Source organism: Falco biarmicus, chromosome 13 (assembly GCF_023638135.1).
Source record: "Falco biarmicus isolate bFalBia1 chromosome 13, bFalBia1.pri, whole genome shotgun sequence".
NCBI lineage: Eukaryota > Metazoa > Chordata > Aves > Falconiformes > Falconidae > Falco > Falco biarmicus.
Window position 1 is genome coordinate 10,348,027 of NC_079300.1, and position 27,064 is coordinate 10,375,090.

The 27,064-nt window shown below is 43.1% G+C and overlaps 1 protein-coding gene across 6 annotated transcripts in view; it reads right to left on the reverse strand.

Annotated features, from left to right (window-relative positions):
• Positions 1–2,023: 2,023 nt before the first annotated feature.
• The window catches only part of MCF2L2 (MCF.2 cell line derived transforming sequence-like 2), a 181,064-nt gene continuing 156,023 nt past the window's right edge, over positions 2,024–27,064 (reverse strand). For 3 of the 6 annotated variants that reach the window (XM_056358580.1, XM_056358579.1, XM_056358578.1), the window contains exons 23-33: positions 26,674–26,766; positions 26,219–26,297; positions 25,022–25,094; positions 21,708–21,817; positions 13,516–13,605; positions 11,285–11,356; positions 9,468–9,554; positions 7,116–7,234; positions 6,440–6,552; positions 5,361–5,464; positions 2,024–4,178 (exon numbers count right to left, since the gene is read on the reverse strand). In XM_056358580.1, coding sequence (XP_056214555.1) covers positions 4,078–4,178; positions 5,361–5,464; positions 6,440–6,552; positions 7,116–7,234; positions 9,468–9,554; positions 11,285–11,356; positions 13,516–13,605; positions 21,708–21,817; positions 25,022–25,094; positions 26,219–26,297; positions 26,674–26,766 — 1,041 coding nt within the window. In that variant the 3' untranslated portion in view covers positions 2,024–4,077. Of the gene's footprint in view, positions 4,179–5,360; positions 5,465–6,439; positions 6,553–7,115; positions 7,235–9,467; positions 9,555–11,284; positions 11,357–13,515; positions 13,606–17,700; positions 17,797–21,707; positions 21,818–25,021; positions 25,095–26,218; positions 26,298–26,673; positions 26,767–27,064 lie in introns of all 6 variants that reach the window. The other 3 variants (XM_056358583.1, XM_056358581.1, XM_056358582.1) reach the window with 3 other exon arrangements.

The window sequence follows — 27,064 nt, forward strand, 5'->3', positions numbered from 1 at the left end:
ACCCAATCCTGTTTGAAATCTCAAGAGTCTAAGAAAATTATGGATAATAAAATGGCTTTTCATCACATACACAACCAGAATATAAGACATACGCACAGCTTTGTTGCCATTGGCAAGGAAAGCCAGTGTTGAGACACGGTTTGGCCACAGCTGTTGATGATCAAGACAACCACTGGCCTGATTCTCCACCCAGAGGGGTTAGACGTGAGAGGAGGAGAGGATCAGGCCTGATGACATTTCAGCCTGGTTTACTGAGAGCAAGACTTGCGTACCACAGCAGCTGCCCCCCTACCTGTTTGTCATTGCCACCAGCAAGGAAGGAGTCTGTTGCTCCACTACACCCAACTGAGCAGAGGGCAGAGTTTTGAGGATGTGAAGTCTCTGCGAGTTTCACAGAAGATGGCAGCAGAGCAGAGGGAGGAGATCCAAGTCAAAACCTCAGCCTGGAGGGCAGGTCTCGCTTCCCGGACCCGGAGAGAACAGCCAGGCAGCTGGCACGGACTGGCGGGTCACGCAGCGAGGGCACGATGCTCAACCACAGGTGCTGCCACAGTACAGATTTACCTTGGACCTTGTCTCTTCTACAACTGAAACTTGGTGGCAACCATTACTTTTAAATGACTTTCTGGTCACTATGTTATCTCTGAACAACATTGAAATTAAATTCATATTTGAAAATTATCATTTTATGTCCATCTACCTGAAAATGATAGTGTCAAAGACCTACATACAGAATAAGTATACCTTAATGTACACATTAGTCTTGCTGGACATTACCAAATCATATTCTAGACTGTACGTGGAGACTCATTCCCTTAATTATCAGCTTGCTTGACAGAAATACACTTATTAAAAGGCTATCCTGTCTACAATTAAAAAAAAAAAAAAGTCATCAAGCCTCATTTTGCCTCATCAGCAAAGCCAGAAGGTTACTTCTTGTTGGCTGCTTTCAGACATGTCAGCAGCCTGATCTGTCATTGAACTTCATGCTTTAAAAAAGCAAAGCCCGCAGCGTGGCACCGCCTCACCATCTGCACCGCAGGCAGCAGGCAAAGCGCCCGCTCACCTCCCAGCAGCAGCGGCAATGGTTGCGGCACGGTCTGAGTTTGGAACGTGAAGAAAGAAACAGGCAGCTGTCTTTGGCCTGCTGGCACTGCAGGAAGGCTAAAGACACAGTTAGTGGTTGTGGGCTCCCTGCTCAGGTTCAGGAGTGTCTGAGGATAACTGTGATACAATCGGCTCCCAAAGACCACTGTGAGCCCAGGGTGCTGTGCCACTGCTGCACACAGCCACAGGGCAGCGAGTTACTTGTCATCCTCAGGACATTCATGGTGCAAAAGTGATTCAGACTTTGGTCCAACAAGATAAAATATGAGATTTCGAGGAAAATAAAAAAAAAAGGGAAAAAAAAATTGTTTTCAAAAGCTAAGTAGGGAGGATAAGTGTTATAATCCAGCCCATACTTTTGCAGTTGTCAGGATGAGATGGTGAGCTGGGAGACAGGAGACACTTCTGCAGCAATCCTCTTGCCTGCTCCAGCTCTAGACTGCCCCACAGGATGCCGCCACTGACACTCATGGAGGACACAGTGGGACACAGGGTGTTGAATGCTTTGCTGTCCCCTGGAGGTGCCCCCCATTTCTGCATACATGCTACAATTTAGCATCAGAATTTGACACATGGGAAATCCAATAGCTCCCATGTTATAGAATAGAAGATATCGAGGCACCAGGGGATATAGGACTATCACACTGTCACCCTCACATAGCAGAGGTAAGAAATGGACTGACAATACCTGATCTTCCATCTTCAGTTCAAACAGAGAGTTCCCACTGCCATGTCACTGTTAGAATGAGATTCCTCCGAAGAAACTCCAAAGTGCAAGTTTGCATCTTTCCATCTGTCAGCAATGTCACAAATCCTAGTTTTGGCAGTTTCATATACCCAGGGTAACCCTTCCCCATCTTGCTCGCTCTCTCCTCTCCCCATCCCACCCCCCCCACCCCCCACCCCCCTTCCTAAATGTGCAATCAAAGCTCCCTACCCTTTTCCTCTCCTATACTTCGGGCAGGGGTATACAGAAGCACTGTTATCAGATTGTGCAAAAATTACTGAAAGTAATAAGAAACCAAAATGAACTCATTTTAGGGAGAGGATAAAATAATTGCACTACAAGAAAACATCACTACATGTTTCCTTAGGGGACTGAACGGAATCAGTTCTTCCCTCAAGATACTCATAACTACAGTAGACTAATAGGATTCATGTTCCTGAAAGCCTCTGTGTCATTTTTAAGGTAAATGACTAGCACAAGCCAGAGAAGCTGTAGGACAAAGTCAGCTTCCAAAACGGTACAGAACTCTCAGGTCCTTTAGTCATGAATGGAAAACATCAGAATCACAGAGTTTTGATATTGAGAGTTAGAAGAACCACAGGAATTAACCACCACAGTGCAACTCATAATTAACCAAGAAGCCTTCACAGGCAAACATAATCTGAATAAGCTTTTACGTACTCCAAGGCCATTTCTTGAATGGGACTATCTACCTGCTTCACAGCTATCCTAACTCACACACTAAGATATTTGCAATGCCAGCCTCCACTGAGACACAAAGAAAAACATTCAGGTCCCTGCAAAGATGATAGCAGAAATGATACAGACTCTACTACTATTTTGCTCATAGGTTCAATTACTAAAGAGCAGGTTTTGGTTTTGCTTCATCTCCATTTTTAGTGCTTTCGCCCCCTTTATTATTTACATAGAGCACCACTAGTCTCAGGGTTAAACAAAAAATCCCTAATGATGAAAGCCAATCACTCACTCTTGAGCTTCTAGGGTCATGTTTACCACGCTGATCTTTGCCTGTCTGCAATCCTTTGTCAATACTTATCTAATTTATTAAAGTATTAGCAGCTTATGTGGGACCTAAGACCCAATTACCATCAAAATGCCTTCATGCCTTAACAGCTGCTCTAAATGAGCTAATGGCTTGTATAGGAATAATAATATCTGTAATCACTTTATATTATACATTACATCCTTATGTGGCAGAGATTTGGTACAGTCCTTTAATCAAATGTCCTGGAAATAAGTATTTAACAACAACACTTTATCCACTCATTGGAGCATCTAATGTTCACTGCCTATTTGCAATGCTTAAGTATATTCCAAATGGGGGGTGAAATGTATCTATTCCATAGCCCAGCACACAAAAAAAGCATGCAGTCTACTCAAACATATGACATTAAATGGCATTCAATTGAATTCTCGGCACCAAATGCAAAGGATTGTGATCCAGCAACCACAGACTGCAGAGGGGACAGAGGAATGACTTATATTGTAAAAAGAGTTCAAAATGTTCTTCGTCACAGTAGCTGTCACACATCTTTGCTTCCCTGCTAAGCCCTGCACCTCCACCTCATAGCCAGGAGTTGCCACCTCGTCTCCAACGTAATGCTGTATGCAGCAGGTCATTCACTGTGCCGCTGCAAAAGTGGTCACGTCATTGCTGCACAAAGCCTCTCTGATGATCCAAGCCAGAAGCTTTCTTCCCACAGCCACCCTAAAATGGGATGGTTTTGGTGTTGACCATCATCAGAAAGGGCACATTTGTGATGCATCAGCTGGAATTAAGGAGGACAGGGAAGGCACAGCCAGAGGCAAGCAAATGGAAAAACCTCCAGGCGACCCCACGGTAGAGCAAGAACTCGTAACCATGCATGTATCCCTCTGCAGTGACTCGGTGTTGAAGCAAGGTTGCCAAAAGGTGCGTGCATAGTAACTCTTCAGCTCTGCTGTCGACCTAATTTAGGCCACATCCTCCGAAACAGTCTGATAATCAATGCGAGAAGCATTTTTCTCCTCTAATATTGAAGGTGGGGTTTGATGCTTTCTGGATGTTTAATGCTCCTTTCAAGTTTGATGTTCCCAGCTTCCATGATCTTCTCACGTGTTCATGCTGATAAAGTTTGAGTGAATTGTGAACCTCAGAGCTTGTGAGAAAGGCAACTTTGATCCAGTGTCCACCCAAAGGAAACAGAGATGGATGGGATCCTGAGGAAGGCCAGTCCTGCTGTTCAGCTGCCAGCCCGCTGTTCTGCTGGGAAGCTCTTGGCCACCTCGCTCTCCTTGGTGTCTGACTCTACTGAGGCTGTACTGCAGGAATCGTTGTACATGTCTGAAAAGGAAGACAAGGGCATTGTCACTACAGTAAGTCTAAAGGACATCTACAGTCTTGAGGTTCATTGTTAAAAGCCTGAAATAAAATAAAAAATAAATAATCACAGTTCTATTGCCCTCCCAATTCCTTCACTAAAGGCGAGGGAGGCTCTTTTGGCATGTAACTAACTGTAATGCGCGTGTGGCTTTATTTATTTTTCTTTTGAAGCATTAGACATGCCAAAGAAATAAGAGCTGTAGTTAGGCACTGAGGGTGGAGACAGAACTGACCTGCCGTGGAGGTGAAGGAGCAGCAATTACCAAACTCCCTTTAAACCACAGCAAAGAATCCTGGTTAACTTTCAAAAAAAGGTTTTTCTTCACTTCAACAAACTGACTTAAAAAAAAAATAAAATCAAAGAAACCAGTAACTCAGAATAAAATGCTGGTAGCTCTCTACCACAGGTCCCCAGGGAATGGCTGTGCCAGATTTTGCTTTCTTCTCTTACCAGAAGAAAAAGCAGGACACATTTTTGGTAAACTATATTTAAGGATGGGTAAAAATTAATCTAAAATTGTAAAACTTTGATCTGCAGAGTTGCTGAGGCTCAGCTTTTCCAGTGCAACCTGCCTGGCTGTTAGGTCAGAACCAACGCTGAGAAAGGATGACTTTTAGTGCTGATTTGGCTGAAATCTTGCCAGAGCAGCCCTTCCTCCAGCCTTTGGAGCCAGCAGTGAAATATGATGAAAGCAGTAATGGTACAGGCGATTTCAATGTTTTCAAACCTAGACCAGAACTACAGCCCTGATGCTGATCTAAATCCAAAGCCTACGCAAGCCAGGATGAAAGCTATCCTGCAGTCACAACGCACCCTGCCATATGGCACACTTGGGCTAGCTGTAAAGTAGCTAGCCTGGGTACTGGTAGCCACAGGAGTTTGGTGGGAGATTTGGATTCTGCCCAGGAAGGGGAAAACAACTAAACCATGCCAAGGTAAGCTGCTGTGCCTAACTAGCCGTGATACCCGCGGCACCGAACTGCAGGCTAGCTCAGCTGCACCACCAGAGGCTGCAGCACGGACACACACTCAGGCAGAGTCCTTTAATACAGAAAACACACTGGTTATCACATCCTTTTTATCACATCCTTTTTTTGTATGAAAAAGAGAATTAAATGCCAATAATACATTTTCTCTGTTACCTGCATTGCTGTTCTTAATTAGGTTGTTACTTTCCCCCTCTGCTGGCTGCAATATACTGGAAGGAACCCAGTCGCTTTTCTCAGAGACCAGTTTCTTCACTAACCTGAAATTCAGAGAAGAGTCATTGAATTTCCCCACTTCCCTTTCCCTGGGTTGTGTTTCTTAGAGGTGAATGTTGGGCAGCTATTTTCTCAACTAAGGAAGAAGGCAGAGGACCCAGAGCAGTCCTACAGGTAGCTGGTGACTAAGTTTCAGCAGTTTCAGTGACCCAGTATCCCAGATCAAGCTCACTTGCAAGCAGATTGTGTGACAAGGAAGCAGTGGCCTTGGCCTGTGTTTGAGACCCTGGGCCACATTCAGAGCTGAAGAAAATGAATCTCTCATATTGTCCATCCCCCTTCCGTCAATACCATCCTGCGTGGATGTGTTCACTTCCCACCTACTTCATCTGATGGGACTTGCTCCCATCTCAGCTGCATGTCAGCTCTGAGTGAAGGGTCTGACTGCACAGGCACTTCAAGGAGGTCAGCTCTTCTTCCTCCAAACTACCCATGGAAGGAGAATTCAGATGTCCAGCCAGGTCAGTTCCTAACACTCATTTGTAAGCAAGAGAGAATAAATAGACCAAAATTTGTGTGAGCTCAAGAGGGCCAGATTCATTCCATGTTGTCAATCTCATCTTATATCTAAGCTTTTGGGGCTAAAAATGCACTCTGGTTAACTGCTGCAGCTTGGTGGAAGGAATGGGGATTTTATTGATGTACCTTATGGCAGGGTGCTGCCTTTGACAGTTGTCTTTCCAGCTAAAAGGTGTCAAAACCCCAAATATTCCCCTCCATTTCCTTTATGCAAACCTCCGTCCTCTCAAGGCTCGTGTCACAAGCGTTTGGGATGAAAGCCCACCAAAGCTGCTCGTATGTTCATGCCTTCTACTGCCTCTTTCACATTGTGGTCAACGGGGTGAGGGGATTTGGATTTGATTTTGAAGAGGCTTTGACATTCTTCTGAATATTTTCCATCTTTTCCAGGAGGTTATGGCTGTTGTACCTGTTAAATTCGGTGTCTCTGCTGTACTTACCATTGACCGTTCTCTCCTTCCTGCACAAACTGCACCAAATCGCCATCCTCAAATGTAAGAGAATCTGGGAAACAGCTGTCAAAACTGCCTTCTACCCGAAAAAGGTTGGTCCCCTAAAACGGATGAAACAATGCACCAGAAATACAGTCACTGTGGATGAAAGAACACTGTGCGAGAGAGTGAGTTTAGTTAAATGCTGAATTAGACATTTTAATCTGGCAGAGGTTTCTTCTGTAGGGAATTCTGTCAGTTTATTCCTTTTACCATGCCCAGGTTAACTACGACTCAAACTTAGGACAAAAGTATGCTGTGCATTCAGGCTTTAGAATTAACTGGCCAGCCGTTGTTCTGATACAGAAATTAGGTTTGTGACACCAGGTTTAGTTATCTGGAAAAGTCTGAAATTACTTTTTTAAAGGCTCAGCGTTTTTCCTCACTTTTATAACAGGTAAAGCTACAGCTTACAAGTAAGGGTGACTTTTTAGGGTACAAATGATCAACAAAATAGCCTTGGAATAACCTCCCAACACCCCAGATCAAATTCCCACCTTCTGTATTCCCACACATCCATGAATTTAAGACTGGTATGAACCCAAACTTCAACAGGTTAAATTGTGATCTTTAGAGAAGAGGAGGTTGCACTGGGAAAGGCAGCATAATTTGAAAAAGGCATTACATTGTTAGGGTTGGTCTCTTCCTCCAAGTCAGAAGAGTTGGAGAGTTCATCTGTGCTGGAGGGGATCGCTTCAAAATCTTCAAATGTGTCTAGAGATGGCATTTGCCTGCTGGGCCAACCTTTTCAAAGGAGATAAAACAAAAAGTGTTACCTATCAGTCATTAGCCTCTTTCAGACTCAGTCTTTTAAAAACAAACACCACCGGTTCGCTTCCCACTATTCTGCTTACTGAATTGTTTGTACCTTTTTACAGCTTGTTCCCTGATTTTGCCATAAAAATGTCATTGCAACCATTACTCCGTCTCTAAAAACATGTACCACTTGCTGTCATTTGCGGGAAGGCAGACTGTGTGGCCACAGTGTGCGTGCCCATCAGCACCTTGAGTGTTCAGCATTGCTAAATAACTTCAGCTCAGGATGTACGAAAAGCAAGGACCAGGAATATTTCTGAGGAGTGAGAACTGTAGCAAATGATAACTTTTGCCAACATGGTTTTCAGAAGGCCATGCTCATTCAGTTCCCAGATTACCTTCACATGTTTACCCATAAAATGAAGTCCAAAGCCACTGAATTTTGGTTGACTTCTTATCTCCATCTCACGCCAAGGTGATATTACCACCTAAGCAACTTACAAGACTATACCCTGGAGCAGACTGGAAGTGCAGGGAAGGGACAGAGTAAACAACAAGGGCAAAAAGACAACTAGACCTTGGTGGTAGGTAGAGAAGATCTCATTAATATTTCTGCTGTTAACAGACTTATTGCATGCTTTGCACCCAAAACCACCCCAGCCCAGTGGAAGGGACTTAGTGAGAGATATCCAGCCCAAGCACAACAGCTGCTCTCTTTCCTTACAAAGGCATGCCCAGAGGATGTGTCCTGAGGGAAATTCAGGCTAAGCCTTATAAGACCTGCCTGCCTGAGGCTCCCATGATGGAAAAGTAACTCGGCCTCTTCTGTACAGATGGCAATCACGATACAACTTTCCTTCACGCTTGATGTTTGTCCCTTTTCTGATGGGGATGACTACAGTCGAGCTAGAAGGAAACAGACCTTGCATCTACCGAGGGATTCTGCAGCCCTGACAGATATAAACTGAATGGAGTCAGTCGAATCATGATGTGCCTTCCTACTTCATCTACCCGCTGTGCAATAGCTGATTCACAGGGACTTGAGGTGAGCAGCTGCTGAATCAAGTTCTTTCCAGCCTGTGGGCCATTGCTTTTGGCAAGGCAAAGCAGTGCTCTGACAACAAGGCGCCAAGACAGATGGTCACACAGTGGGATTATGCATAATCCAGCACCCACAACCAACCTGGCCTGAGACAATACAAAACACGAGTCAGGCAGTTCAGGCAGTAAACAGAAAAGTTTTGTGATCTGGGAGAAATAGGTTTATCAGTTGATTTATTTATTCCTTCCCCGTGTACATTCCCCCTGCTACAGGCACTGGTTGGTGCAACGTGTGGTCATGCAGCTCTGCAGCCCCTTCTCCCTCCTGTTACACAAGGACGGTGACTCCCCCGACCACTGCGGCTCAGTTACAGGAGAGGCAGCGACCGCCTTCCACCAGGGCAGATCCCCAGCTGTAACCCTGCAGGTGTGGTTAGGTCACCCGCACTTTCCAAGGTGTAAACTAGGCTCTGAAGCAGCATTCGTGTGCTCGGCTGTGAGTGTCCCTGCCAAGGTCTATACCAACAAGAGTCACAGAGTTTTAAGGCAGAAGAGGCAATTTCAGTTACAGACCATGCAGCATACAGAACTGGACCCCGTATTCTGCATCGGCTGAATCACACCAGCAAAATAGTAACAACTGTCTAAATGTACAATAATACATAGATGCTAATGCGTTTCAAACTGCTACAGCAATTGTACTTCAAATTCACAGGTTGGAATACAAACACCAGAAGAAAAAGATATCCCCCTTCCCCCTTAGACAAAGCTTCAGTGACCTTTTGCCACTGTCATTTGTAGAAAGCATCCAAAGCAGAAACCTAAACAGCAAGGATTCCTTACAAATACATCCATTGGCTTTCCTCTTCCATTCCAGAACTGCTATCCTCATTTCAGAGACTAAGAAATAGCCTAAGTTTTACGTACTTCAAGCTGTGAAATAACACAGATCAAACTCTGAGCCCTCTCACGTCAGTTAAAAGAATTATTTTCAGCTGTGCCTGACCTACAGAGAACCAGAACCTGGGACATTGTTTCTATACCTTGTTCTTACAATGCTTTCATGGGAAATAATGTTATTTAAAAGAGAAAAATCTCTTTAAGTTATAAAGAGTAACTATTATCATAAATTTACATTACACTCTCAAATTGAGATGAAAAATGTGTTAATTTTGTTTACCTGTCTGTGAAGCAGATCTAGGTACAGGTCTCGCGGTAGAACCAGTATTACATTTAGTCTGGGCCAATATGGTGTTCTCAAAAGCATCTGTGACAGGAAGTACAATTTGTGTCTTCAAGGTGAAACAGTGACCAGACAACCAGTCCAAAGTGAATTCCTGAATCACCTCTGCAACTGGTAGTCTTTTTAACAAACATGTGGACTGGGGTCCAACAGTTACAAAAGAGGAGACACATGACCAGCACAAATGAGTGAAAAGACAGCAGCATTCCACAGAAAAAACTGTAAGTCTGAGAAGGACAGAGAACAGCCAAATGAATCAAACAGAAATACGGATGTTAATTAAGGAAAATAATTGCTGGGTGAACAGTGCAGTGTTCTATTTCGCTACAGCTTGCTCACATGTTTTTAACATCTTCCTTGCAGCATTTCAAATCATTCTGTAGGTGATGATATATGGCTTTGATGCCCATCCATACAGCAACGAGAGGGAACCAGGGAGGCTCTTCTTTCCAGCCAGATGTGAATGATTTCACTCTTGATGAATGCTATGCAATTGTGTGGGGGAAGTTTTTATCTATGTACATCAAATCCTTTGTGTTATTAACTCTGTCAGGGCCCTGGCAATAGCGGTATTATCTTCTGGTAAAGGGGTGATAATGTTCATTGTTTCCTACTTAAAGAAACTCGGTGTCGTGAGGGATGTTGTGCAGTACCACCATGGTTTCTACCAGTGAGGACCAAGTAAGCTTTATCCTACAGACAGTACTTGCACCTTGAAATACCCCCTACCTACCTCTGCAGCCACATGGTATGCTGAGATCAGAAGTATCTGTCAGTGAGGAAAGTGAGGTATGAATACCACAGCTCCTGGTGCTGGGTGCCAGGATGATTCCAAACATAGTGCCAGGGGTCACTGACAAAAGGAAAAACTCTGCAAACAGCAGAACTACTATTTCCCCTGCTGTCTCTGAATTGCTTCTTGCAACCTCTGTGTTCTAATTTCCTCTTCTGTGGGGAGCGACACAGGAGATAGCTCTGGTATGTCACTGATTCCATCACTGACCTGGCCACCTGCCCTTTCTACCAAGGTTTTGTGCAAAGCAATACAATCCCAAGAAAGGATTCCTCAGCCGACGTCTCTCTCTCCCCTGTCTTGTAGTAGGGACATCTGACTGCTTTTGCCCCACAAGGCAACATGCTCTGGCAAACGCTTGTGTAAAGGGGAAAGCTGCCAATGGAAGCTGGTGATCTTTTGGTGGCTGGGGAAAAACTTCCCAGTTTAACTCTTTGGTATTGTTTATTAAACAGTAATTGATGAGTCTGTTCCAACAAATAGGTGGAAATTTTGCTTGGCTGAAATGAAACACTGCACCTTAAATGGATACTAATGCACAGTAGCCTCTTCTGTAGTCTTTAGGCTCCTGCTCCTCTTATTAGGTATAGATACTAAGAAGGGAAGAGGGATGCAAGCAGCCAGATGCAGGTGAAGGTGAAAAGTAGCTCCTTCTCTCCCTGCTGCTGCACTCTATGGAGTGAGGTAGAAGCCAGGCAGAAAATCCAGATCCAGATGACAGTCTGTTTAATTTAGACAGTTTAATTTAGGGCCATCCCTAGGTGAAAGCTGGTAAATATAACATGAGTGCAGGGGACAGGCAAGGGGGTGACAAGCTGTGTTTATCACAGTTAAACAGATAATGACACCAAATCCCTAAAGGACTCCAGTGTCGTCTGCCAGCAGTGATGAGATGTTAATTGAGTGAGTAATATCAAAAGAGTGCCGAACAGGTTTTCATGCAGGATGGAAATACTCATACCTTCAAACCCCAGGGGAGTTGGGTCACTCTTTATTTCATGTCTCTTGACTTTAACTGCAGGCACAAGGGGACCTGTGTGAAGTTTGCAGAGTCACAAGGCTGTAAATATTGTTGAAGGAGAAACTTGCTTTCCCATTACCTGGAAACACTACCTGCCTAATACTTTGTTTCACCCGGAAAAATTACCAACCCTTAAATTCTAGGTGGTGAAGATAAAATAAACACTTCTGTGATGTGGAAACAGATCCCTTTTTGCAAAAGACATTAAGACATAATAAATGTTATCTGCTTCCCATCAGGTTTCACAGATGCTTTCTCTCTCGTCCGGGAGATGGCACTAACGCAAGCAACTCACAGTCTCGGTTTTCTGCCCACGAGGCTGGCGGGGAAGAGCCCACAAAAGCCAACGCTCGTGCCCCACAGAAGTCGAGGGCATCTGTCACAGGTCCACGTACAGTGCTCCTCCTGTGTCCTGACTCCACATGTGGAGGACCGGCGATGTGACAGAGCTGAACTGTCAGCAGTGAGGACCAGCACACAGCAGTATGCAGTAGCCTTGAATGTGATGATCCACACACCCTAGCTAGATCTGCACTTGACTGATCCTGAGACAAGGCTCAAGCTTCGGTTCTTTTGTCATCTGAAGTATTTCCTTAAAGCACATGCTTTATTTAACACTTAATTGAAGAGCACTGATTTTGTTTTCTAGCTTTCAAATCATTACAAAAGTAGTTTTCTCAGCATTCCAAGAAATTGCCAACAGCTTTGTGATAGACAGGATCCTAGGACAGGATTTTTTTATATGAAACTGTAAAGAAGTTTTAATTTCCTTGTAATTCACACATGCTCTCTTTGATAAAACACACGAAAGAGCAACCCTTGGTTGCCCATTCTCTTTGTACATAAGTGCTTCTTTCTGTTCCCCAACTTTGGAAATAAATATTAGGAAATAATTCAGTCTTCCCATAACTTAGTAACAGTTACATATTTCTGAAGTTGTTGCCAATGACAGAAAGCTCTAAGAACCTCTTCTCCTGTGCTATACCCATCATTTCCACATAGTGATGTTTTAGTGCTATAATCTGAAGAGGATGGCAAAGAAACATTTGTAGGAAGCCGAAATATCTCATCCTTCCTTTGCCAATAAACCCCACTACACTCTCATTTTGTGACAGCCTCATTGCACAGTCAAGGACACGGTGTGTATCCTTCGTAACTATTTAGAATGCACTAACTACTGTGCAACCTTTTTTTCTGACAAATATATAGCAAAGGTTTTTATACAAATGAATTCAGCTGTTGTTCTTTCTATTTTAGTTTGTGAATTGTCCCGCAAATCTTGAACTTGCAAATCAGTTCCTCCATTCCAGGAACTGCCAAAAGACAGTATATTCAGAATTTGATGTAAGACCATATGTTCTGTTCCCCAAACAGAACTCTGTAACTCTGACACGTAGGCATAGGTGCCTACAACCTCACTGATTTTCAACACAACCAGTTTGCCCAAATGCATGGGTTGCTTTTGAATTTAAATATAAGCACTGGTGCAGTAACTTAAAGCAAATTTTGTAAAAGTGCCTTTTATCAAAATAATCACAGCTCAGAAGTAAAACTTTCAGAAGTTCCCACACAAACTACATAAAGCTCAGTACATTCTGGGCACCTGGCTCCCTTACACACATCTGAAAATTTCCTTGAAAACATAATTTCTAATCATAACTGTGATTATGCTAAATATGCTTAAACCCAGCATCTATTGCTACTTCATTTTTGGCTTGATTTCAGGCTTTCTTACCATCTGATGTCTGTTGAGGCTAAGCAATGAGGAGATTCTCTCCTCCTTGAAAGCAAAAATCCTAAACAGCTTTAAGGAAACAGAGAAATAATTTCTATTGAATTTCACTTTATCCAAACCAGGAAGAAGTTGGAAACCTAACCCCACATCAGCCAAAAATTAATCCAGTTTCCATGGAAACCAGAACCACTCCTTGAAGCCTATTATAGAGAAACTGAGTCACTATATATGCTGGCGGAACACCTTGATATACATTCAAAATGTCTTGGCCTGCCTCCCTGCAGGTGTTCTACTGGTTCTGACTCTTCTTCTAATGGAACCTCCTGCATTTATAAAAACTGAGCCTGATGTACTCACTCTGATAACAGCATTTGGCAGTAAATGTATCAGCCAGCAGGAAGGGAGAAGGGTAGCTAAGCAAGCAGCATGACGGTACCTTTGGTCACAGCAGAAGAATTAACTGTGGTGCTGGTGGAGGAGGCTAGGGAAAAGCGACGGGTAACTTCTCTTTCCTTAGATTCTGGATCTGGGAGGACAGACAGATGCAATGCAGGGCAGAATTAGAGGTTAATAAGCACTAAGGGTAAACAAGGTCCAAAGTAAAGCAGCAGCTGGAAAAGGTAAATAGAAGGTAGGTTGCTCCTCTAAAACAGCCAGGAAAAATGCCCTCAATGAAGTGAAAGCACAGAAAGGAGTTTATATGAACATATTTTCAAAGAAATTCCAATTGTATCAATTTTAATACTTCAGAAAGGAGAGTTATGCCAATTGATATTTTAACAACCAACTACTGTACAACTACAGCTACAAAACACAGAGAGATGAGCATGATGTTTAGAATGGGGTGTGTGTGTTTACAGATGAGGCTTGGATTATTTCAGACACACAACTGCTTGTTCTGTGATGACTGACCTGAAATACACCGAAAACCAAACTGTGGTTTGGAGCTCACATTTGTCATTTCTAGAAGTTAACTGTGTGAATGCCTGAAAGCATCTCTGAGCCTCCATCCTTCACTGTGCAAATCACCTTGGAGAAAGTGAAGGCAACAGAACTTTTTTTTGTTTACTCCAATCAGGATCCTGCCTTTTCTCAAAGCCCATTCAGAAGAAAACACAAATTCTCCAGACTACAGTATGAGATGTGAGTAGCATTTTTTACTCAAAATATTTCATAACCAGATCAGAGGTATAAATGGACTAACTGTTCACCAGCTTCAGAGAGCACATGATGTTTCAAAACACACTGAGGTCATCACACAGCTCTTAGACTGTGTCTACGCATCTACAACACATCAGTACACTTCTTGCACCTACCAACTACAGCAGCACCACTTGGGATAAAAAGTTGCCTGCTTACAAATATTTCAGAATTAACTTTTTAGTCACTTCTGCTGAAAACACTCTAAGCTGCGCTCATCAAGTGAGTATGTCCATTGAGACATGAGTAAAGCTATTCACATGCTTCATATCTTAAGTCTCAGTAAGGTACTTGAATGCTTAACTCAACCAGGACACAACCTCAGTTGAAAACGTTATTAGAAATGGCTTTAAATATTCTGTTGAAGGTTTTCAATTTGTCAAAAACTATTTGTGATTTTCATGTTTTGATTTTTAAAAACATCCAAGAAATATTTATGTAAAAATTAAGTAGTTGTTTCTGTTTTCACTGAAAAGTTGCCTGGGGTAGGTCGAGAGTTATTTCACGCAAACCCCTGTGTAGCACATGCTTACATGCTTTGCTGAATCTTTGCCCACATGTTCCTAGATGGTGCCTGTGGTTCAGAGGAATTTTCTGTTTCAGTTGTCCCCTTCCTCTTACCATGTCTATGTTCTTTTCTCTCTCTCTTACTTCTCTCCCTGCTGGTCTCCCCCAGTGTTTAACTGCCATACAGCACTGGAGTAAAATAAATTTCAGGTGATTTGATCTTTCAGGTTTAAATATCCTGTGCAGAACTATACTACTGTGAATATCTCCTTGCCAAGGATCTTAAAGTTCTCTTTCCCATTCTTCATCTTCACATTTTCTTATTGGAATGTTCAGTCACACAATGTTTCGCTTTACTTTTTTTTCCCCATATTTCTGCCTAATAAATGTCACATTCACTGTATGTTTCCAGTGGAGAAGAAATTTGTGTGACTGGTTGAACTGCAATTCCTATAATGTTTTATTATGCCAGAACATCAGGAAACCATATTAGCTCCTTAAAATCTCAGTGATTTTACTGTAGATTGGCTACTGTAAAAAGATTGTAAGTTCTGTACCTGCCAATGCACTTCCTTATCAATTTACTCATAAAAGCATATATATTCAAGTACATCCTTATCCGCACCTCCTAAAAGTCTGAAGAAAAATGACAGGTTAAACTCTGCTCTCAGTGATAATTACAATGGAATGACCCCACATTCAGACTGTTGTAACTGCCCTTATTAAAATACAAAGAAAATTCCACTTTATACTTATAGTGCTGGGCTACATTTATACCACGCTGTGCTCTTAGAGACCCTGTTCCACCTCCAAGGAATATGAGCTTGGTTCTGCAAACAAGGACATTAATCCTGACCCAGGGGTGGGGGAGATGCAGAGCGCTACGAGTGTGGGCTTTCGTACACTCGGGTGCCCGTTCTGGTACGGCTGTCTTGGTGGTCTCTGCACTGATGGAGTGCAGGATGGTAAAGTTTCTCCTCCAGAGTTCAGCTTTCTTTGGCCAAAACACCAAGGTGCTTATATACGTTTTCAACCCCATCATATCCAGCCTGGGCAGACAGTTCAGCAATGCTTTGAGCATTCATGTTCCACTGCCAGTTGATATCCATCAGGCAATTTTGTTTTTCCCCTAGTTAGTCCTGTTATTTTATTGTTTAAACCTTCCCTTTTACGTGTTTTGGACACGAACAGACACAGTGGGTCTGACCCAACGTATGCTCAGCTCAGTGTGCCATCTTCTGCCATGACCAGTAACAAACCTTAGACAAAGGGGTCAAGAGCATTAAGGACAAGCTTATTGCACTAACTACCTTGTTACCTTCTTCAAGACCAGGTTGGATGGGGCTTTGAGCAACCTGGTCTTGTGGAAGGTGTCCCTGCCCATGGCAGGGGGTTGGAACTAGATGATTTTTAAGGTCCCTTCCAACTCAAACCATTTTGTGATTCTCACAGCTTCCAATCTGCCTTAACAGCCAGTCCATATAGCGCTAACATGGCTTTGCATTGTCACCGCCCGCAGAAATCACAACACTCTGCAAATCATCCAGCCTATTTGCCAGCTGGTTTCCTTTAGGCCAGGACCAGATTAGTAACTGAACAGCACAACAAAGTGAAATGGGACATCGTGCGATGGAGGTGTTTCACAGGAATCTCAAGTAACCAGACCGAGCAAGTCTTTGAGCTGAGAGCGCCTATAGCTTAGAGGGTATGAACTCTTCCGAACTGTGCTTTGCTGTCTGGAATGCTGAATACAACACATGACACTTCACATGACAAGAAAAATTCAGATAAAAGAGCAAGAAAGGCCCAAACCAAAAGTCCAGATCCAAACTTGCCTGAATTACAGTATTATCCTGCATTTCTGAAATCTGTATTTTGTAATTGACTTCCCCAAGTCACAGGATCTGAAAACCACTCCCTTTTTTGCATTCAGAACATTGAACTGGTTTGTCCATCTTGGATCTTACTACCAAGTGCAGCTTTAACCTTGCATCCAGAATGTTAACTGTGCCGGCTCTTAGTGTGTTCTCATCTACTTTATAACGTTGTCATTTAATGCTACGGTATTTCTCTTTTTATCCTTTCATCTTGCTTCTTCCTCCTTTCCGCTCATCTCCATCACTGCACACTCTGCCTTTCTCTCCCAGAGGAAATATCATTTATCAGAACAGGAGAAAAGCCATATAATAACAATAAAAAGAGTAATTACATCACCTTTTCAGAAAGTGATTGTAAATAGTCATTAAACTTACTTTCTATTCACATTTCTTTCTTTCCTCTAAAGTCTGCTCCTTGTACAGCCGTCACAGGAACATGCAATGCTCTCTACTCATGGTTATTAAGTGTCCTCTAAACATTTATGCACAAAGACTCAGAGCTCACCACTTTACAGTGTCATATAACATAATTAAACAGAAATGGCAATAAACCCCAGATCTTCTGAATTCCCATTCCACAGTGTAACCACTAGGCCATAGCTGAGCAATATTTGAAAAAACAAAGAGGAAACAAAGAGGTCCAACCAATAAGCAAATTAACACATAAAAACCTCATGCAGCACAACACAGAGATGATATTCTTCCCTTCAATTGCTAAAAGAAGTTAGATTGGTGGTTTAAAACAAATTCACACTTTGGCCCTTGAGAAAAACTGGAAATACATGTTATTTGCACTGTGCACCACTAAAACACCCAACCAGTCAACTCAAAGGTTGCCTTGCCAACACTGCTGTGGGAGCAATTTTTGGTAACAGTTTCTTTGAGAAGCCATATGCGTGCATCAGACAGGAGCATTTTGGTGAGATGCAGCAGCACTTTAGGAAATAGTGATGGATGGCACTATGGGATGGAGAGAATGTTGTGGAAGTGCGGGAGACAGATGGCCAGAGACCAAATGCTGCATGGGGTGATTTTACCTTTGGGTGGAGCTCTGCGGTTGGAAAGACCTTGCAATGTGAATCGCTTTCTAGCAAGCGCTGTGCGCTCAAGGTTAAGGCTGGTGGAAGCATCAACTAGGAGAGAGAGGGAGAGGGAAAAGAAATAAGGAAGGAAGGGTCAGCTGTTCAGCTTATGGGAAAGGAAAGGTTAGCACTGGATGACAACTAAAAATAAACAAATAAATAAATTTTGATTCAGTTCAAGGCTGAACAAGAGCTAATCAATTACAAAAGCGACATGAGGTCAGGGTGATTAAACCAGCTGAGCCAAACAGAGCCCCTGGGTTGAGTTTGGCTCACTGAGTTTTAATGGAGAACAACAAAACAAAGAAAAACACATGAAGGGATGTAGCTCTCATCAAAGGAAAATACAGTTTAGCAGCAAGCTTATTAAAAAGCATCTAGTGCCTTCTACTATGAAAACACACCATTGTGGTTGGAACAGCAAGGTTGTAGGGAGAAATAAGAGAAGAAGCCTTGCAGTGCAGGACATGGACAGACAGCAAGCATTGTGAGCAGTCTCACTTCTGCTATCCAGTATTAGCACCGAAGAGTCTGCTGTCATCAGTCCTGTGACTGATGTGCTCTCAGCCTTACCTGCTGAAGTCTTTCTAACAGCCTCCGAAGCTGGCACACAGTCATGCATTTGATCTCATGACCTGCTGGGATGTAAGGAATGCCATGCCAGCAAAGCTTACATGCCAAGCTCCTACATGAACAAGCCCGCCATGCTGCCTGACAGTCACTTTACAGAGCTAAGTCACAGCCAGATCTATGTCCTGACACTCTGGGTTTGAAAGATCCTCGGTTACGCTGCAGGAAACAGGTGGCCCTAGATCAACCCCCCAGATCCACACACTCCTGCCAGATTCTAGATCTGCCCCTTTTTTTGTGTGTGCAGGTAACACACAGAAGGTTTACAACAAAGGAGCAGGAAAAAAGCCACGTGTTGGCTGCCTGGTTCTGTGTCTTACAATTTATTTAACCAATAGCTTTTTCCTCTTTATTTCGTACACTGCCAAGTGAAAATCATTAGAGGGACAAATGAAGACCAGAAGTACAAAGGGAACATGAAGAGACAGTGAACCCACGCTGCAACAAGCAACAAGCAACAGAGAGACAAGCTGTGCTTCCAAAGGAAAGCACATCCCATCACTTCCTGATTTGCAGCCAAGGTAATCCAGGATCCGAGGTGCCTGTAGATGGGTGTGATGAACAGATTTTAACAATACAGAAGTACTGTGTTGGTGAGGTCCAGCTCCTTTGACCCGGTGGCCGGATGGCAGCTTTGGGCCAGGCAGATGAACCTGGTGAGGAACCGCCCCTGAGCAGTGGTTTCATCTGCTCAAGCCCACAGCTGCAACTGGGAAGCATTTGGCTTTCAGACTGCCAGTGTCGGCCTAAGAGCCATTCCCTGCCATGGCTGCTCTCACTGGGAGGCAATCTTTGTAAAGATACTGTAGCTTATAAAGAATCCAGAAGCTGGTATAGAAAATATATTTACTTTCTGTTTGCATAGAGCAAGAAAATCCAGAGTATTCCATTGTAACAATCAGGCGGCAAGTACAACAGTGCATGTGTGTAGGGGTGGGTTTATATGTTAGTTCTTCAGCTATGCAATTACATCACTTCCCTGAGGGACCCTTAGGATTTCACAAGTCCCCACAGCTTCTCAGCAGCGGCTGACCAGTAGACACTGGTCTCTAAAGACACGTTGTCCCCACCGGAGTTATTTCTAACCTTTTCCTTCATTCTGCAGGTATACCAAATAACCCTGGAAGCCATTCCCAAAAATAGTAAGAACTAGGTCCTGATGGGCAACAGGTTGAACATGAGCCTGCAATGCATACTTCAGGCAAAGGCAGCCAACAGCATCCTGGGCTGCAGTGGGCACAGACTTGCCAGCAGGTCCAGGGAGGTGATGCTTCCCCTCTACCCAGCACAAGTGAGACGCCCCTGGGGTGCCGTGTCCTGTCCTGGGCTCCCCCGTACAGGGAAGGCATGGACACACTTGAGTCAATCCAGTGAAAGGCCGTAAAGGTGATTAAGGGATTGCAGTGGCTGACATGAGGGGGAGAGAGCTGGGACTGTTCAGCCTGAGAAGAAAACGCTCAGGGGAATCTTTTCAAGTAAAGAAGATGGAGTCAGGCACTTTTCAGTAGAGCCCTGTGATAAGATGAGAGGCAACGGGTACAAATTGGAATATGGGAAATACCATTTAAAAATATGAAAAAACCCCATTTTTTCACTGTGAAGGCGGTTAAAGCCTGGGACAGTGTCCCCGAGGCAGTTGCGCAGTCGACATCCTTGGAGCTATTCAGAACTCAGCTGCACACAGCCCTGAGCAACTTGCTTCAGCTGACCCTGCTTTGAGCAGGGCACTCGAGTGGGTGGTCCCCAGAGGTTCCTGCAGGACCTGGCTCCCGTAGGGCTTCAAGTCAGTGAATCTACCGGTCAGGTCCACACACAACACTGGTCTGCACGTAGAGAACTCACCCGCAGGCACTTATCCGTAAGAACAATGAAACTGAAATAGCTTGCCCATAGTGCCCTCCCCCGCTGCGTTACGGAAAGAGAGCTACTGTTAAGTAACCCGTGTTCACGTGAACCGCATCGCTACCGGGAGCGCTACAGTCAGCAGGTGGCACACCCGTTGTGGCAGCCCCCAGCCCCGGCCGCCCCCGGCCCCCGGTGCCTGCCCAGGGCCGCCCGCCCCGCCGGGACCCGGCCGGGGGCGCCCCCGGGGACCCGCAGCCTGGGGGCCGTGCGGAGCCGGGGCTCCCGCCGGCACCGGCACAGGCACCGGCACCGGCACAGGCACCGGCACAGGCACCGGCACCGGCACCGGCACAGGCGCGCCCCGGTGCGGGGGGGACCGGCCGCATCCCCGCGGGCGGGGGGCTCCGGCAGGGCTCCAGCCACAGCCCTGGGCACTGGCCGTGAGAAAGCGCGATACAGGAGAATGACAGTCAGCTCACAGGGCAACCCCAGTTCCCACACTCGTGCGTAAGCGGGACCGGTTAGAAAACATCAATAATTCTCCCAGGAATTTGTTTAAAAGGCAGTCTATGAATTTCCAATGAACGACTGCTTTTCAACGTTCCAATTTCTTTCAATTTAAAAAAAAAGTTTATATTTTTTAAAATAAATTTTTACTGAAACAGGTTTTCAACACTGGATTTTTTAATGAAGAATCCATAACTTTCTTCCTGGAATGAAAACTTACCGCAATGAAAAACGTTTTGGTGAATAGGCTATTTTACAAAGAAAAAATAGTCCTTTTTTTTTTTTTTTTTACCATCTCCATTTATAAAGGGGCCTGATGTTACTTTAAGCCTGATTTGGACATTAATCTCTTAAGACCTCACAACTGTCTTTTTTATTTAGTAGAAAATTCTTTGCTCTAATATTTCAAAATGCTACCTAAAAAAGAAACTACTGTTGTAAGATTTTCTGTTCCTGTTACTGCCAGATGAGATCCCATTTCTTCTTAGTGTTCATTTTAACCTACATTGTATGGAATATATTTTACTGTATTTATGCCCTCAGATAATGGCCACATATCCATTTATTTACTACACACTAGAGGAGGCAAAAGAATTTCTTTCACATAAAGAAGAAGATTAGCAAAGTCCACAGACAATCTTAAAATTAAATATGGCTAGAAACCAACTTAGCCAGGATATAGGTTAACATGTGTATACTACTGCCCCCCCGATTCTATTTTTAAAAAACACAAGCAGCATAAAGAGAACTGTAATGCAACAAAAATCAGACTTAAAAAATCATAAACTGATAAAAAAAACCCGCTTTTTGGTGTTCAGGAAGTTTCATGGGACAGTCACTCAGCTTTGTAGCATTGGTTTTTTGATGTTGGGTTTAAACAACATACATCTAAAGTATCCTTATCAAACTCCAGAAATGAGTGGGCAAAATTAAAAATATTACCCTATGGAAGCAAAAAAGCTTCCTCTCAGAACCCCTACCTCTCTTTTGTCTGGCGCTGGGACTGGAATTCCTGTTTTTATTGTTAGATGCCTCCACGTTTGATGTCTCAGATTTGTTTTCATATATACTTGATGACTTCCTGCTATACCTTTGGACAAAAGAAATACAAAAATAGTTACATTCCTGCTTAATACCTAACAGAGCACCGAACACTAAGCATTCTTTTTTACCCTCAGATATGGAAGCTTAAGGAATAAAGGGCAGGTTCTAAAATTGTGTGCTATAAAAGTCTGCGTCTATGCAGGCATGTATGGTAGGAAAAGCCGTTCCAGTCCCTGCCCCCTTTCCACACCACACAGTAAGGGATGTGCTCAGTGAGAATTGAGAAGGGAAAAACGGAGGAATAAGCCTGTTGGCTGTACAAGCTCTCTTTGCAAATCCAACAGATTTGAAGAAAGGGAGTGGGAAACCACGCTGAAAAGAGAAGCCCAGTTTTCCATCCTTTGTAGCATAAGTATACTTAACTCCAGGAGAGAAATGGGTATGGGGTGGTCACATAGAGGTCATAGCATACATAGAGGAACACATGAATTCCACTGACTCCAGGATCCCCCAACTTCTTTGTCTTCTGCTCTTCGGAAACATGAATCCAAGTGGGATATCCCTGTCTACAGCTGAACCACAGACGAGGGGACCCATCTTGCCAGATCTGCACAGATACCACCCTTGTCGTCTGTAATGGGAGTAACCCCCCTGACCCAGGTTTGTAGGGTGTCTGAGCTGCAAGGTTTTCTCATGGTAACCTCATTGTTTTGCAAATGTCTGGTGGGTTAGTTTGGGTGTTTCACTGTTATCTTTGGCAGACCGCTCCTCACATTTCATCGTATCTACACATTTGAAATATTCTTTCCCAAAATGCTTATTATTAACATGTATCAGCAATTGCATTGCTGTTTACAATTAATACGTGAACCATTATGCTTAACATTCCCAGGGTCTCTCTTGCTGTAAGGAAAGGTCCAAGATATCATTAAAAACTTACAAAACATTTGGAATACTAGAGATCTGTGAATACCTTTTATAACTACAAGGCAGCCTGGGACTCATTGCTTTGTATTTCAACCTCTGACCTGTTTCTGATGGAACCTTAACAGGAGGTCTCTGTTACCTCCTGTACTAAATCAAAATTTTGATTTTGCAGTCTGAAGTCATGTACAAAATGGGGCTCAAAATACATATGGGAACAAAGCCAAAGCACACTCACATTTCCTTATTCTTTTTTCTCTGTTCCTTCCCAGCTAGGCTGAGATAACTGTGAAACACACAGCCGACAGAGTTAAAGATTTACAGCTATGAGAAAGACATGAAGAAAACACACAAGCTTCTCTGAAACAGCATCTGCAGTAAAACTCCAGGTGTTTGTGTATATCTATCTGCACAGGATATTTTTACATGGATGTATGACTAAATCAGTCATTTCCAATAAAGCAGATAGTTAAGCAGCTAGAACAATAGTCTATTTAAGTTTTGTATGTTTAAATAGATTAGAAAACAATACAGAGGGATCATTTCATTATCACTGAAATGCAGCAGCCATACCTTGAGAGAGATACAGCAGCAATAGGCACCATAGGGCATCTCATTTTAGGATTAAACAGTGAAACTTTGGGGAAGAATTTACAGAGAGAGAGTTTAAATAGATTAAACAGGACTTAGGGATGTTTAGTAACTGTCTGTATTAAGGACACTGGCTCTAAATGTCCCTTTTGCCAACACCTCAGCTCCAATCCTGAGTCAGCCCAGCCCTGCCTTATCTCATGGAACTGCAGCCCCAACTGCTGCGGTGGCATATAACCAAGTGACGGGAATGGTCTTTGTCACTGAACAGATAAGGCTCAGGGAGGGGAGAGCGTCCTGCAAACAGATCTCCCCAAGGTCGCAGTACAGGTTTAACAATTCCTAGTAGAATCACTGTTACACATGAGCAACCCAGGAAAGGATGTCTATTGGTTAGATAAAATCTCAATAATTAATTAGCCTCCAAGTACTAGCAAAGCTCTGATGATGCTAGTTGCTCTTTAGCTAATACTGTCTGCCACTGGCTTACTTATAGCACCTTCCACAACTGGGGCTGCTTAGTCATATCAGTCATAAACACAGATGATGCCTATGTGGGTGGGTATCACAAAGCCTAGCTTCTTCCTTCCTCCCTGTCTCCATCCAGCATCCCAAAACAGGATGCAGAAGGGGCTCCACAGTCTGGGGAATTCTGGATCCACTATTTCACATCAGCTAGTGCAAAGCCACCTTGTGCTGCAATTCCACTGTCCCTGCTTCTACCTGAGACACACATGACAGAGGATCAAGGTGGCCTCTGCTCACAATAGCCAATAGGGCACCCTGAACTTTGTTTCATTCATGAAAGCCCGGAGTGTTGCTCTTTCGTGAAGACTTCCCATAACCACCCTGTCCCTGTAATAACTCAGCATCTGGAGCAGAAGCATCTAACCTCTCCTTCTCCAGCACAGTTGACAGAGTGAAGACAACAAGTACTTCATTTTTCCTTTGGTTTAATCCATTCTAGGACAAATAGCTAATCATATGGCTTTTCTTCCTGGAGTTAATTAATTTTCTGCTTACATATTTTGTCTATAAATTCTGGTCTGAAAATTCTCACTTTGAGAGCCTTACAAGAGGGGTATACCTCTGGATTGATTTGAAACATTTTTGTGATTGCATTTCATATTTTACTGGAATAATTTTATCCTATCCCCAAGGTGGGTTTACTGAAAGTTTTTCACCCTTAAATCTTTCCAGCTTAAACCTTAAACAACGCAAATGTAACCAAGCCTAGAGAAAATATGGTGCAAGATTAACAGTATTGCATCTATGTAAAATTTCTTGCATTGAGCTGCACAACTCTCAGAGGCTGGCTGTGTTACCTGGGGTCTCTTGGTTTGGTTGATCCTGCTAAAATTTTACTGTTTCATCCCATACCAGCTTACATTAAATTTGTCCAGCATTTGGGTCATTACAAAAATTTGCTGGCAGCTCCACTTAACATCCTGGAAATGTCCCATTACGTTTTATCTAAACTGGAGTAAATCTGGAGCATATGGTTCTTTTGCAAACCCAAATGATCACCTTTGAAATGAATTCTGCATTCAGAATAAGTTTAGTTTCCCCATGAGCAAAACATTTACCTGCATTTACATGTCTCTTAAGAATTCAAAGACAATCAAGTAAGTTCGTACCCAGGAAGCTAAACACAGAAAACTAAGAATTTATGTACTGCAAAAGCACAAAGGCAAGACAAAAAATGGCCCTGATATGCCACAATAGCTGTGGTTACCTGCTTGCGTTGGAGGAATCCATTGGTGCATGGTATACACTTTCAGTAATTCTTTGGTGCAATTGACTTGCTTCTGTTAAAGAAAAAGTAAAAAGAAATTGCTCCAAGCTGTATAAGTTGCTTCCTTGTCTTCCCATTAGTAAATATTACAAACTGTATCAGAAAGTCCCTAGATCAAGGCCTGAAACTGCACTGATAAGAATCCTGAGTTTCTTTGTCAGCAGTTCCTGCTGAAGTGACCGCAGCAGAACTCAGAGCAAAAAGGAGAAAGGATGAAGACAAGAACAGTAACAAAAGACCTGAGTAGTAAGCATTGTAAAGAATTGTTATTATGGGTTGGATTAAATTGCTGAGGCCAATGTGTGTAATTGTTTCCCTCCACTTAAGGAGGTTGTAAGAACTCATTGTCTGTATGAAACAGACAATTAAAATAAAGGTGACCTCTAAAGTTAAAGCCCAGGCACAGGTTTCCACTTCGGACAAAGTCTGCTTAGGAATCTGAAGGATGTGGGTGGAGAGGCTTTGCTGGCATCACTTTAAGGAGAGGGTGTCAATATTTTAGGTACTTATGAGGCTTCAGTCATTCACGGGTTTAGCACATCACAAATCACCTTAAAAGTGACATCTCTGTGAGAGAGGGAAATGTCAATCATGTTTTACAGGGAGATCACGAAGATAAAAAGATGGGATAACTGACTGACATTTAAAGCATAAGGTAGGCGACTAGATTTAAAATAGAAACCCTCAAACACCCAACAAAGCAAAACAAACAACAGGATGGAGAGCAACAGTTGGCATGTCCAGCCACATATGTGGAAGGAGATCTTTTGTGTCAGGTCTTGCAAGAAGGCACAGAGTGAAGACTGGGACCCCATCTGCTCACAGGCTATTGCAAAGGGGTGCGCTTCTAGGGCTGCAGTCTGAGAGGGAGAACAGAGGAAAATCACATTCCTCAGACTAACTGAACGGAATATTTTTCCATGCCATTTCTGAAGTTGAGAAATTTTATTTGATGAAGGACAAGGGTTTAAATTGAACAAATGCTGCACCCATGCAATGGATCCTCACACAGAAAGTCTGCTCTTGCTGGTTTCCCTGGTGGTACTGAATGGCACCGTAACTCATCCCAGCTCCATGTTGTCACACACAGCTACAGAAGGAAAGCAATGTTACCAGATCTCGCTCTGTGTGTCCTACCTCTACATGCTTCCAATTGTCCTGTCAGGACTTTGCGAATCTCAGAAATCCAGGTGTTTTTCAGCTCAACAGAAGATGCCTGAGAACAACAGAGGAAAAGGCAAAACAGATCTAATTAAAGCATGCTGCCAATCAGTTGGCTGCCCTGATCTACATTTGGTCTCGATTTTCCCAAGGAATAGAAGACTGTGGCCAGCAAAGCAGAGCACATTCTTCAAGATGGAAAAGTTGCCATGAATCTAAGATCCTGTCCTTGCTTTTCTGTCCAGCGTTCCAAGTAATTTTCCACTACTTTGTTTCCTCTTTCACCCAAAATCATGACCATTTTCAGAATGGTAAGTTTGTAATTTGAGTGCCAACAAACAGTGAAAAATTCACGAAACTGAAAACTTTTTAAAACACAATTCAACTGAAAGGAAGAATAGTCCTTGGGGAAAAAAAAAGATTGTTGTTACCTGAATTATATAGACCTCTTCTCTGCCATTATACCAGATCTCAAACTTCTTGTTATCCCCTTTTACATTTTCTGTAATGCCCACAGTGCTCATCTGTTTCAAAATAGAAAAGAAGCAGCTGGAATCTGAAAAACGTCAATAGTCCTTAAACAATTTATCCTCTGAGAAGCATTTTTAAAAGGATGCATTCACTTCTGCACCTTAGGGAGTTATTAAAAGTAACATTCAGAACATGTTGCTTCTCAACATCTGATTTATCATTCATATTTTTTACTGTTATAGAAAAAAAATTAAGTCCTCAAAAGTAACACAAGTTAATATCTGATAATGAATTTATCCTCTTTGCTTTTCTTGCTTGAACTGTGCAACAGTTTTCAACCCTATCCTGGCT